Source organism: Channa argus, chromosome 24, assembly GCF_033026475.1.
Source record: "Channa argus isolate prfri chromosome 24, Channa argus male v1.0, whole genome shotgun sequence".
Lineage (NCBI taxonomy): Eukaryota > Metazoa > Chordata > Actinopteri > Anabantiformes > Channidae > Channa > Channa argus.
Window position 1 is genome coordinate 9,483,406 of NC_090220.1, and position 13,182 is coordinate 9,496,587.

The following is a 13,182-nucleotide window of genomic DNA, read 5'->3' on the forward strand; positions in this document are numbered from 1 at the left end:
AATCCATGGTCATTTCACACAGTGGCTTGAAATTGAAGCAGAAGACAGACAAAGGGTGACAAGATTTTATTTAACATGTCTGCATACACCACACTACTACATGTTAAGTGACACTCATGGGCCACCTACAACTTACTCCCAGTTGTGTTGCAAATGATACAGTAAATGTGACCCCTGAACCCTGTTTATACTTTTTCAATTTACACTCTTTAGCTTTTAACCTGTGCTATAAGAGGGTTACTTTCTTGGGAAACATTTGAGGTAGCAGCTGAAGTAATGAAATGTCTAGTCAACCTCCTCAATGGTGGGTCCAGAGGATCCACCAGGGGCAGCACCACCAGCACCTGGGAAGCCAGGCATGCCCTCTGGCATACCACCAGGCATACCACCCGCACTCTGGTACAGCTTGGTGATGATGGGGTTGCACACTTTTTCCAGCTCCTTTTGTTGATGTTCGTATTCATCCTTCTCGGCAGTCTGGAAAAGAATTGTTTTGTTTTTTTAAGTGGTTACTTTTAGGCAACTCATGTAACCAATTGGAATATAAAAATAACAGCTCACCTGGTTCTTGTCAAGCCAGCTGATGACCTCATTGCACTTGTCCAAGATCTTCTGCTTGTCCTCATCACTGATCTTGCCAGCAAGCTTCTCATCCTCCACAGTTGACTTCATGTTGAAGGCGTATGACTCCAGGCCATTCTTAGCAGACACCTTGTCACGCTGGACATCATCCTCTTGCTTGTACTTCTCAGCTTCCTGGACCATACGTTCAATGTCCTCCTTGCTGAGACGACCTGTCAAAACATACAAGATCATTATTTAATTGCCCACTATAGATTTATTAGGTTTTAGCAGCTTTTTCCTTCTTTTTGTACCTTTGTCATTGGTGATTGTAATCTTGTTCTCCTTGCCAGTGCTCTTGTCAACAGCAGAGACATTCATGATACCATTGGCATCAATATCAAATGTCACCTCAATCTGGGGAACACCACGGGGAGCAGGTGGGATGCCAGTCAGCTCAAATTTGCCCAGCAGGTTGTTGTCCTTGGTCATAGCACGCTCTCCTTCATAAACCTGTTTCAACAATCCATGATTAGCTAAAAACTTAATTATGTCTACAGTTCTGACAGTTTAATTTCACTTTGACATCCAAGGAAGGTCTGTCATTTTTGGTCTAATGACACCTGGTGGAAGCTACAGATAGCTGGAATAAGCATCACAGCAAAACAGATGTATTGTGCTTACCTGGATGAGCACACCAGGCTGGTTATCAGAGTAGGTGGTAAAGGTCTGGGTCTGCTTGGTAGGAATGGTGGTGTTACGTTTAATCAAGACAGTCATGACACCTCCAGCGGTCTCAATACCCAGGGACAGAGGAGTAACATCAAGAAGCAGTAAGTCCTGCACATTCTCAGATTTATCACCAGACAAAATGGCAGCCTGGACAGCTGTAAAACAATAAGACAATTTAGACAAAGCAAAAACTAAAATTCATGCTGTGGAGTGACAAACACCAAGTGCAGCATCTGTGATTTAGAAACAGTTGTTGACAAGGGAATTAACTTTAGACTAACTGGGTGAACACTCACCAGCTCCATAGGCTACAGCTTCATCTGGGTTGATGCTCTTATTGAGCTCCTTTCCATTGAAGAAATCTTGAAGCAGTTTCTGGATCTTGGGGATACGGGTGGAGCCACCAACCAACACAATGTCGTGAATCTGTCCTTTATCCATCTTGGCATCACGGAGCGACTTTTCCACTGGGTCCAAAGTTCCACGGAAGAGGTCGGCGTTGAGCTCCTCAAAGCGAGCCCTGGTGATGGAGGTGTAGAAGTCAACTCCCTCATAAAGGGAGTCTATTTCTATGCTGGCCTGTGTGCTGGAAGACAGGGTGCGCTTTGCCCTCTCACAAGCCGTGCGCAGGCGACGGACAGCTCTCTTGTTATCGCTGATGTCCTTCTTGTACTTGCGCTTGAACTCTGCGATGAAGTGGTTAACCATGCGGTTGTCAAAATCTTCCCCACCAAGATGAGTGTCTCCAGCAGTAGACTTGACCTCAAAGATGCCATCCTCGATGGTCAGGATGGACACGTCAAAGGTGCCACCACCAAGATCAAAGATCAGAACGTTCCTCTCTGAACCAACCTTAAATTACAAGGAGTATAGTTCTTACAAAGTCACAACCATCCTAATTTAGTCACAATATAAATTTGGCTGCACCATTTCAAACATTATATACCTTCTTGTCCAAACCATAGGCAATAGCAGCAGCAGTTGGTTCATTGATGATACGCAGAACATTGAGGCCAGAGATTGTGCCAGCATCCTTTGTGGCCTGGCGCTGGGAGTCGTTGAAGTAGGCAGGCACAGTGATGACAGCATTGTTGACTGTCTGAAATGAAAGTCAAAAATTAGCATAATTCAAAACAAACCCTGCAGGTATTTATCTAGGGGTATGTCAAATAACATACTTTTCCCAGGTATGCTTCAGCAATCTCCTTCATCTTTGTCAGCACCATAGAAGAGATCTCTTCTGGGTAGAAGCTCTTTGTCTCACCCTTGTACTCGACCTGAACCTTAGGGCGACTGTTGTCATTGATGACGGTAAACGGCCAGTGTTTCATATCTGACTGCACAACTGGATCGTCAAATCTGCGGCCAATCAGCCTTTTGGCATCTGCAAAAGTTTAAAGGTTAGAATTGAGTTACCCTATTGAGATAAAGTATTTTATATATGTGTTATCAACCTCCTGTGGGCAAGAGAGAACAGCAAGTTAACAGTGACTGCAATAATAAAAAAATTCACACATACCAAAGACTGTGTTGGTGGGGTTCATTGCAACCTGATTCTTTGCTGCATCGCCAATCAGCCTCTCTGTGTCTGTAAAGGCCACATAGCTGGGTGTGGTCCTGTTGCCCTGGTCGTTGGCAATAATTTCAACTTTGCCATGCTGGAACACTCCAACACAGGAGTAGGTGGTCCCAAGATCGATACCAACTGCTGGTCCCTTAGACATGTTTTCTACAGAATATAAAAAGGCAAATCTGTTAATCACACTTGAAAGTCAGGAAAAGTGTGTCTAGGTCATGACTACAGAAATCAGTTTAAACATTAGCATTGAGGGAACCATTCATTGAGTAACGATATAGAAAAGTTTAGTGTAACTTTAAAGATTAATGCAGTTTGAGTTAGTTTTTCTGAAGCCACAGAAAAGGGTAGCACAAAAGGTTTCAGCTATATGAACCAAATCTAAAGGTAAATTGTGTTTTAAATAAAAAATGCGTAATGTTAGGACACATCGTTCCTTTTCAGGAGGACATGAGCTAACAATAGCATTTACGCTAATTAAAATATGCATTGTGAAATACACAAATCCAACAACGAAATAATACATCGTATCAAAGCAAACAAGAAAATGGGAAAAGGGGAGAAAAAGTGTGAAATGAAAAGCATGATGGCGATAGGCCTGGCCACGTGAGAATCAGACGGTTTGATATTACGAAATCACACCGGAAGGGGAGCAAACGTCACAAAAGCTTAACGTTAGCCTTAGAAATTGCCTGTTCAGAATTACATTCCGGGTAAAGTCTAAAATGACAAAACTGCCACAGGAATCGGGATTACAACCTACAAGGTATTTAATCCAAATAGCTACCTAGACAATACAAAGACTTATTCTGAAAAATGTGCGGAAGTTAATTTATTCCGCCAAGTACACACTGTTCGAGAACATTCTCGAACATTCGAGAAGCCCTACCCCCACCCTCCCCGCTATGCTAAGCTGCTATTGTTAGCTTCTACAACCATGCGGCATAAAGCATAAGCATTCATATTTTGACGATACTTGCTTATATTGAATACGGAGAATTAAAAAATAAGTAATTTATGTTCAAAACAGCGTTTGAGCCAGTAGATGAACAAGATACCAAGCTTAGCACTGAAATAAATTAAGAATGACGTGAGAGGTTCTTCTGAAATATAGCGTTATAAATATTTTCTAATCCTTACCGAATTGCTAAAGCGCTGATGACCTTATGCGGCGGCGGGTTAGTGGACGAGCGAGTTGGATGGGACAATGCCGAGGCTGACTTGTCCTTGCCGGTAAGAGAAGGGAAAGAAAGATACGGTTTAATCGGACCCTTATATATGACCGGTGGAGCAGCCAATCAGATGTCGAGCCTTTGAACAATTTCCTCAAATGTCCACCAATGAACGTGATCGTCTTTGATGACGATAGTCTTTACTTCCTTGTCTTGGTTGTATATTTCATAACCCCTGTGTTTGACAGTACACTTAAGATGAGAGTTGACTGATGTTAGCGATGGGAAAATGGAGCCGAATTTCGTTTTGAGCTGTTCTTTGTGTGTTTACCGAATAATTTGCGAACAATTCACACACAGACTCGTTTAACTATTTTGCCAGTTATTTAAATAATGAGCATTTACAATCATAACACTTAAAGTGTAGGATCTTTGAAGATTGTAAAATCACCCATGTTGTAAGATAATACATTTTATCCCTTTTGTTAGATTTTTCTAACAAAACTCTTTTGAGAATAGTTTTATTAATCAATGGACAAAACGAAAACATTTAACAACAAAATGTGTTTGATATTAGTAGATCTGCCTTACGTGTCGTCACTCACTATAACGAAATGTCAGCTATTGTTTTCCAGTTATGTTTCTGTCAAAGTGCAGCATTTGTAGCTTGTAGATGGTGTCATAGCGATAGAATTAATGGGGTAGAAATAATAGTCTTGCCCTTTCATGAAAAAAGCCACACAGCTATCCAAAAAACATAAACACCTGTGCAAGTATATTCTAGAAAAATAACATTTATTGGTACAAGCAAACAAAACAGCAAAACAACAAATTGTACAGTAGAGCATACATGTAGTACTCTTTTGTGTAAACACATTTTACGTTACATACTTTATGAAAAACCTAATAAGCTTAATCTGATCTTAATCTGATGATACCATATCTGCTTTATTTTACATGTTATTATAGCTCAGTCTCCTTTATATGTTGGACTTGACATTTGGCTGTAATTTGTGATGTGGTTTCAGGTTGGGAAGTTTGTCCTTTATTTACACTTCCGGTTGATGCCATCGCGCCAGTGTTGATCACTGAGGTTACCATTGTTGGTTCTTCAACAACATACTTTGTGAATGCTGTATTGAAAAGCCCTGCATGTGTGAGAGAGGGAGGGAGCATTAATCACTTACAGATGCAGGTTTCATTATTGTACAATAGTGCAGAAAGAGTGTCACAAAAGACTGCGTAACGCCATCAAGTTGGATTGGTCATTCTGATTCTAAACCAGGTTAAACCTAATAAAGACTTTATTTTTCCCCAAAGTATGGCATGTGCTTGGCATGTAGTGGGTCAGGTATAAGTTTATATTTTTGATTAGAAGTCAGTGTCTCCTGCAAAGTTTGCTTTGTATTTGTTTTTTCTTTATTCAGCCTTCTAATTGCCTACATACATCTATATAAATAAACCTTTATTCCCGAGTGACATGTGGAAAGCACAAGTCTTTTCCCATGTGGGCTAACACACTCTTTTTAGCTATTGTTTATGTGCTTCTCACACTTACTGCAGCTAAAGGTTACAATCAATATTAAGTACAATAATATATGTAGAAATGTCTGTAAATGATCTATATATTAACTAAGGAAGCAGTAGGAACTACAAATATTTTATACAGACGCTGTAATCTATTTATAGCACAAATGTTCTTCAGTAAATTTCCACATTCTTTTTGCTCACAACCTTTACAAGTAATGGTGGATAATCTACACACCTCTTCGCCTTTGAGCTTGGGAGTTCTTCTCTTCCTGGCTTGATTTGGATTTACTGCTCTCCTCTGATGGATCAGACTCTTCATTCTCTGTAACAATAAAAACTGTCATATGATTTTTTTTTAAATACATTTCAAAGAGTCAACAACAAAAAAAGCCTTTATGTTTCTAATATATACCTAAGAATGACTTTTATTATTTTCTTTTTTTTATGGACACACATAAAGCAAAAACCATAAAAAAAATGCTTCCTGCATTTATGGCCCTGAGACAAGTAGCAGCTTTATTCTGATACTATCAGTGAGATGCCAGAAACTACAGTGTAATAATCTCCATACCTCTCTTCCATATGATGTGTGCTCTCCTCAGTTTGATGGCAAAGAAAATGACCACCACCAGAAGACAGAAGATCAGACATGTCACAAGGAAAACCAGTAACGATGCACTTCCTTCACCTTTGATCTGTTTCCACGTGCCATCAATGTTTCCTGGGCATGGACAGGATGCCGGTGGTTACTTCACAATATCCTTCTACACACACATTCCTATTTTACACCTTACTTTGTTATCTCATTTCCATGTCAGTGAAACTGAAATTTAGTTTAGCACACAATATTAACACTATGGATTATTTACCTGTTGTGTTTCTATCTGTGATGTTAAAAGATGTGGTTTCCTCTGTTGTTGCAGAAAGAGATGTCCAGCCTGTGAGAATTGAAAAAGAAGCAAGATAGTAATTTAGACTGACACAGACTTCTGAATGCAACAAGCATACTGTAGTTGTTCAGATTCACCACTAGATGACATCAGTTGACAATTGCAAATTCTACATGGAATCTTATCATAAGGTCAAGTGGACATCATACCTGGGTTTTTTTTTGTTTATTGTTTTTGATTTTTTGAATTTTTTTTATTTGGACAACATACCTGTTGTGCTTGAGCCATTACTGATGCTGTCATTTCCCCCTTTGATAGAGCCTGTCAACAAATCAGACATTTTTGTGTCAGATACACTAAAGTTACATTATAGTCAATTATTTGCAAGAATAAAAACAGATAAATAACTGAATGTTATATCAGCAGTTCCCAAAAAATCTGATATTTCATGCTGCTCTGCTATATATCTCTAAAAAGACTTTAACCTATTGTACATGGAGACTCATATTTCCATCCTCAGAATGTATGAATGCATTTAGCATAACTCAGTTTCACAATATAGAATAAGACTTCCGTCACAGGAAACAGATCTAGTGATCGCACCCCTACTGTGGTGGTTGAGCGACCCGTCTAAGCACATTATGAAAGGTGAGATATCTGTAGTTTCCAACCCACAGGCTGACACTTGTGTGAACACATATAGAGCAATAAATAAAGCATGTAGCCTATAGTTATAAAGTAAATCCATTCAAGGTTTATATTTCCATACAACTATTCACAGTGTAGAGGTTATTTTCTTTACATACTTTTATATATAGTGCATTGCTGTATGTTTTATGGATATTGAATCTTCAAGGTACCACACAATTTACATTTATGTAGTCTGCAATGTAATATTAAAATAACTTATTTTAATGTGTGTTCTTCCCTTCATCTCTGCATTTGTCATCTGGTATTCTGTATTTAGAAATTGTGATAAAAAATCATAAACAAATAAGTAATTACTTACTATTGGTGGTGGGATGTGAGTCTGTGGATGTAACATGATTTGAGGGAGATGGAAATGTTTCTGGCTTCTTTGTAGGAACAACTGTTAATGTTGCCGAGCTCTGTGATGTTCCAGTTACATCTGTGGTTGTGAAGTCTGTTGTTCTGCCATTTATTGACCCTGTGGTCTGAGTTGTGGGTGGACTGGTCGTAATTGTGTGCCAGGGCTTTATTTCTGTAGCAGAGAGGGAATTTATATTTATTATTAGATTCACAGTCAATTCATGGAAAATCATATTCAAACTTATTAGAGTACAGAAAATCAGACTTTTTAGAAAACATGAAAATGGGAAGTGATATGGGGCAGTCTGGTACTGGGGACAGTGTCATGGAGCAATTCATGAGAATGAAACGCTCTCCAGTGCTTTCCCTGCTTGCTTACGACACAGCTACGCTTTTACAGTTCCTCAAATATAAAAATTTTCTGAAGAAGTACTTTAAAGTAAACAAGTCCTGCTTCATGCAGGGTCATTTGTAGTCATTTCCTTTTCTGCTGAAGAATTTAAGTACAATGTTTTTCTCTAAAGTCATGTAAATGTCACATAAAATGAAGTGTGCTCACCATTTTTTCCGATTTTGACAAAGTTTATCAGATGTGAGTGCAAAGCTGGATGACGAACAAGACATTTCACAGTGACTCTCTTCTTAACTGCCTTAACTTCTAATGTACTCTCGGAAACATATTTTTTTTTCTCCCGTTGAAATTGATCAGGAGCTGTGGAATGAGACAGATACTATTACTTCTCATTAAGTAATCAAGCAGGTGCACTTCAGTGGACAAAGACATTTAAATATGACAGAGCTGAGATGAGATTTATACTTAGATTCATAATTAAAACAAAAAAGATGGTTAGGTTTAGATTTAATTGTTTGTCAATTTTGAGCTTCACCATCAAAGGACAAAGACAAAGGTATGTACGCTTAAGTTAAAGGTTCTGATCATTATCAGGTCTCGGAAAAAGAGCTGACAACCCACCAAATACGGATAACAATTGCTTCATCTATGGCAGGTAGTGTCATCAAGAAACCACTCTGTGGTTACTGGGTCTTTTTACAATAGACAGTGAGGTGTTTAAGCCTACATGCCTGCTATTTTTGTTCACATAATGGGGGTTGCAGTGCACACATTGCCATAAACATTTAGATAAAATCAATCCGATTCACATCAGTTATTGGATCTCTCTCAAACAGCTCTGCCTAGTGCTACATGACCAAAATATTCTCAAGCAGTTCACAGGTGTTTGTCCTGTAGCAGTGCACAAAATACTGCACCACAAACATGCAGCGAAAGTTGGCAGGACATGTGTGTTTGGGAGTCACATTCATGCCATGTGACCCTCAGTGGTTAACTTTGGTTCACTAATTATAATGTACAGTAGTTTTTGCTAATTTATTCTTAGCCAACAATTTGCAAACTTACAAAAAATTTCAGGTGAATTGTCCATTTGAAAGGAGATCTGAGGAGGATAGTGGTTTGCCTCAGCAGAACATTTTATGATGAACTTCTCCTCATGCTTTGCTATACTCATTCTGGGCCGACCTAAAAAAGAACCAAATGAATGTTGTTACAAACAATGCAATAGTACACTGTAAGACATTTTTCAGGAATTTTGTGGAATTACCTTTCTTTTTCAATTACCTAAATTATATATATAAGCTTTATATTTTGATATATAAGATGCTTTTTTAATCTAAATCGGTCAAAATGTTTTTGTTTTTTGTCGAATGGTGGTAATTGTGACTCAAAGTCTTTTATTTTTAACTCATCTCTACAATGAATAAACCTCTGTGAGTTCGCGTAAAAACAATAAAATTAAATCTTACAGAAAAAAATGGCGTATTACCAGGCTTCCAAGCATGTAATGTTGAAGCGTTAAAGCTCTCAACAGATTTTTTTTTTTGACTGACTACAAAGTGCCATCAACTGGAGCAGGTTCGTATTGTTTACTGCAGAATGATGGCTCAGTGTGATGAGGTATTTCGTCATATTAACTGAGACAATTTTCATCCTTTAAGGAGGTTTTACAAATTAACAAATTAGACTATTCTGATTAAACTGATTCGACATTTATGCAATTTCAAACAACTACCTAAATAGTTCAATAATTAACAAATCCAAATCAACTAAGGCAAAACAGAACATGTGAAATTTAAATTAAGATAACATTCATTTGTTGTTTTACAGTGTAATGAGGAATTGTGAAGGTCTGGTAGTACCATTATCAATTCATCATCAAAGTCCCTCCATTAGTGCCTTAATATTATTTGATATAACAGCAGCAATATACTCACCCAACACTGTGACCTCCACATTCTTCTCTGTTATGTTTGGGTTGCCGTAATGAAGGCATGTGTAGTTGCCTCCATCTGTGAAGGTGACACTGGCTATACTGACAGTGAATTCAGTTTCAGACAGTTTGACGATACTGTAGCGCTTGTCCTTTAAAGCTGGAAACAAGTGAGACAAGTGAAATAAAAGATGTTTAATATCTCCTGATAAAAAGCTCAGAAAACTTTTGTTTATGTTACTGCTTCTGTCATCTTTACCTTTATTGTCATTGAAGAACATGACAAATCCCTGTGGATTCTTCCACTCCACATTGGTTTCGTGAGCTTTGGTAATAGGGCAACGTAAATGGACTGTCTGACCTTTTGTCACAGTTATATGCTGCCACGCTGCATGTGAAACTGCAAGCACATAAGAAGGAAAATCATTTATTAATAATAAATGTAACATTTCATAAAGGTACATTATTTCCAGGCAGCTGCCCCTCTGTGCTTCACAAAAAGAAGAGCAAACTGCCATGTGGAATTTAAAAGTTGTGTTTCCCTCCCTCACATACAGAGGTGTCCAAAGTTTGAACCAGTTTGACTCATCTATTCCTCTCTGTGTCCCTGACCCTACACTGTGTATGTTGGTGTGTGTGTGTGTGATTGTGTGTGTGTAGGTGGTAACAGGAAAAAAAAATTCATCACCATAGCGCAGATACAAAAGACACAGGCCCCCTCTCACACATTTTATCTAAATTCTGTTGTGACAGGAAGTAATGTGGTCAGTGCTTTCATGGTGAAAGAGAAAGTAGGGGCAGGTGTGAGAGAAAATATACACTTGCTGTAGGTTGTTGATGGGGGCTTTGGGTGATTTTTTTCTTTCCTACGTGGTGATGTGTGCGGAAAATACCATTAGTAGCTGGGACAGTGGGTTTGTGAGACCATCAACATACTTTCACATGCATGGGCTGTGTGTTTGATATTACTTGCAAGTTTGAAATTTGGAAAAAATGTGTGATAACCACATAAAAATTTTACTTTAGAGGACCTTCAGTCCTCGGGTTTGAAAATTGTTTTTTTAAGCCTGACTTATAAAGAACATTTCATTCTGCAGGTATTATTAAATGCATAGTAAAACATGTAGGACTGCATCACACAGAAGGAAATTATCCAATATACAGTATACATGTGTATATAAATATGCATTCATAAATATACATTTAGTACTAGAGTATTGCAGAATGAGACATGCAAGATCATTAAATGCAACAGAATAAAACAACTGTCTGAGAGTCACTGCACTGATGACTAAATCAAAATGTTCACACGTATGCTGAAACATGCAAATATAAGACAATAGTTTTTAAAAATCTGCCTTAAAAACCATAAGCTCAGTCAACAACGTTATTAACTGTAGACAAGTGTAATCATTTGTTATGTAAAGGCATTCTAATGTATAACCCCCCCACTAAATGTCCCCAGGTAACATTCAGAATTTAAAATAATAGTTTGCCATAGAAAGAGAACATTAGCATCAAGAATTCATAGGTAAAGTCATTATTTCTAGTTTGCCATCTGTCATTTTAAACTATCAAATTCAGTTTATCACATCGTATTAACATTTTCTACTTTTTCGTATCGAAGAACACCAGTTGACAAGTACTGAAAATAAAATGACTCACCATGTATGAGTAGTGTAAAGACACACAGCTGAGGCTTCAGTTCCATCTCTGTCACTCACAAATAATCACACTTCGACTCTTCTGCATTTCCTCATCGCTTCATGTATTTGTACTCTGCTGAAAGGGACCTTCCGTGACATCACAGAGCTGTGGTTTCCACAAACTTTTTAATTCAAGGGATTCTCATGTGATACCAACAGTAAAAACAGTAAAAAAAAAAGTGTAACACAAATTTTAACAGCTTTCAGGAGACTGTATTTAAAAGTTAAGTGGAGGAGACACTTCAACACAGTTATTAGTTCATTTGTACTTTTTCTGCTTATGTCACCAGGTTTTCAGTTGAGTTAAGTTCTTAACAAGAATAGGTGCTTTATTTAGCCCAATTGTCTTACTCTAGTGCCTATCAAACAACCTAAAGGGCTCAATTAAATAAGTTCAGGGCCTTTGATAAATGCCACTTGAGAAAGTTCATTAACTAGACAGTAGTGAATTTTGGCCTTAGTGGGTGTGAGCTGCTGAGCATTATGTAGGAAGGAGGTGTAGTAATTCTAACCATCATGTCACTGAGGTCAACTGCTCAAGTTTATACTGTAGTTCCTAAGAAGAGGTTTACTTAATAATATCCCACCTGTGTGTGCTGAAAAAAGGTTTAAGAGCAAAGGGTTTTAAAGGAAAGTGAAAGCACTTAATGAGCTTAATGAGGATAAACAGTGGATTGTTACACTGCGAGTTGCAACAGGGGTACGTTTGACAGTACGTATTCAGTGTACTGTACACAGAAGCTTAGAGAAAAGCTGTAAGTTAACAAAAAGGGAAACTAAAGAAAAATCCAACCTTCACTTTCAATTGTAGCGAAGCTTAAAAGGTCACAGCTCCAGTATAATCATATGTTACTGATTATTATATTACACAATTTTTTGATAAGCAAGTGTCAGTCAACTCCTTTTGGTCCACGTGGACACATGAAGACGTGGCCAAAGGATTAATTTGTCAACTCTCTGACTTTTCCTCTAGCAATACTATGGAGTGTCACAAAATTTCTTACTTAGCTCTTTATCTAGTGCACCCAACACCTCAAAATGTCATTGTTTTCATACAAAGCAGTTTCTTTGTTAAAATCTGGACCCAACTAGCAGCATGGACTCAATTCAGCCTTATGAGAGACGAGTCGCATGAAGCACACTTAAAATAAAATATGACCTTTATGTTGCTGAAACCACAGTCGTCATTGATGATGTTATTCTTTGATTGTCTTCCCACAAACATACACTCCCCACCCCCACCTGATCATAAACAATATGACTAAATGTGTCTTGTGTGCGTTAAAAGAGAAAGTTGGGATTAAAACTGATACTGATAAAAACTGATACTAATAGATAATACATAAAGCATTAAAATTAAACCAGTACATTTGTATTTGTAAGTCCGGTTACATATGAATTAGCTTCCTGCCCAAAAACCGAAAACAAAAGAGCTCTGCAATCCACTCTGTGAAGTTATTGAAAAGTCATGGGATGAATACAAAAATATGTGTAAGTCACTGAAAATCTCTTGAACAGCTAAATCCATTATTAAGAAATGTTAAGGAATGTGGCACAGGTACACAGTGAATCTGCCTAAAGTAGGCCATCATTAAGACACAAGTGGACATAATAACAACATTTGTCCCATATTTTTTATAGAAATATACTCCAACACTTAGAGAGGTTCGATGGAAGCCT

General features: G+C 38.0%; 2 protein-coding genes across 3 annotated transcripts; both read right to left on the minus strand.

Annotated features, from left to right (window-relative positions):
• Positions 1-51: 51 nt before the first annotated feature.
• LOC137109015 (heat shock cognate 70 kDa protein) lies at positions 52-4,168 on the minus strand. Its single transcript, XM_067494320.1, has 9 exons — positions 4,010-4,168; positions 2,813-3,022; positions 2,472-2,677; positions 2,240-2,392; positions 1,590-2,145; positions 1,246-1,448; positions 876-1,074; positions 562-794; positions 52-477 (listed from the first exon to the last, which is right to left on the minus strand). The coding sequence occupies exons 2-9, from the start codon at positions 3,015-3,017 to the stop codon at positions 286-288; spliced, it is 1,947 nt and encodes a 648-aa protein (XP_067350421.1). The 5' UTR covers positions 3,018-3,022; positions 4,010-4,168; the 3' UTR covers positions 52-285.
• Positions 4,169-4,817: 649 nt separating this feature from the next.
• Positions 4,818-11,572, minus strand: LOC137109239 (cytotoxic and regulatory T-cell molecule). Of its 2 annotated transcripts, none has more exons than XM_067494825.1 (11): positions 11,462-11,572; positions 10,056-10,196; positions 9,801-9,956; positions 8,929-9,048; positions 8,071-8,223; positions 7,471-7,683; positions 6,732-6,782; positions 6,441-6,509; positions 6,143-6,292; positions 5,807-5,893; positions 4,818-5,189 (listed from the first exon to the last, which is right to left on the minus strand). In XM_067494825.1, the coding sequence occupies exons 1-11, from the start codon at positions 11,505-11,507 to the stop codon at positions 5,005-5,007; spliced, it is 1,371 nt and encodes a 456-aa protein (XP_067350926.1). In that variant the 5' UTR covers positions 11,508-11,572; the 3' UTR covers positions 4,818-5,004. The 2 variants fall into 2 exon arrangements, with proteins under 2 accessions (XP_067350926.1, XP_067350925.1); XM_067494824.1 differs by having other exon boundaries at positions 5,807-5,908.
• Between the last annotated feature and the right edge of the window lie 1,610 nt (positions 11,573-13,182).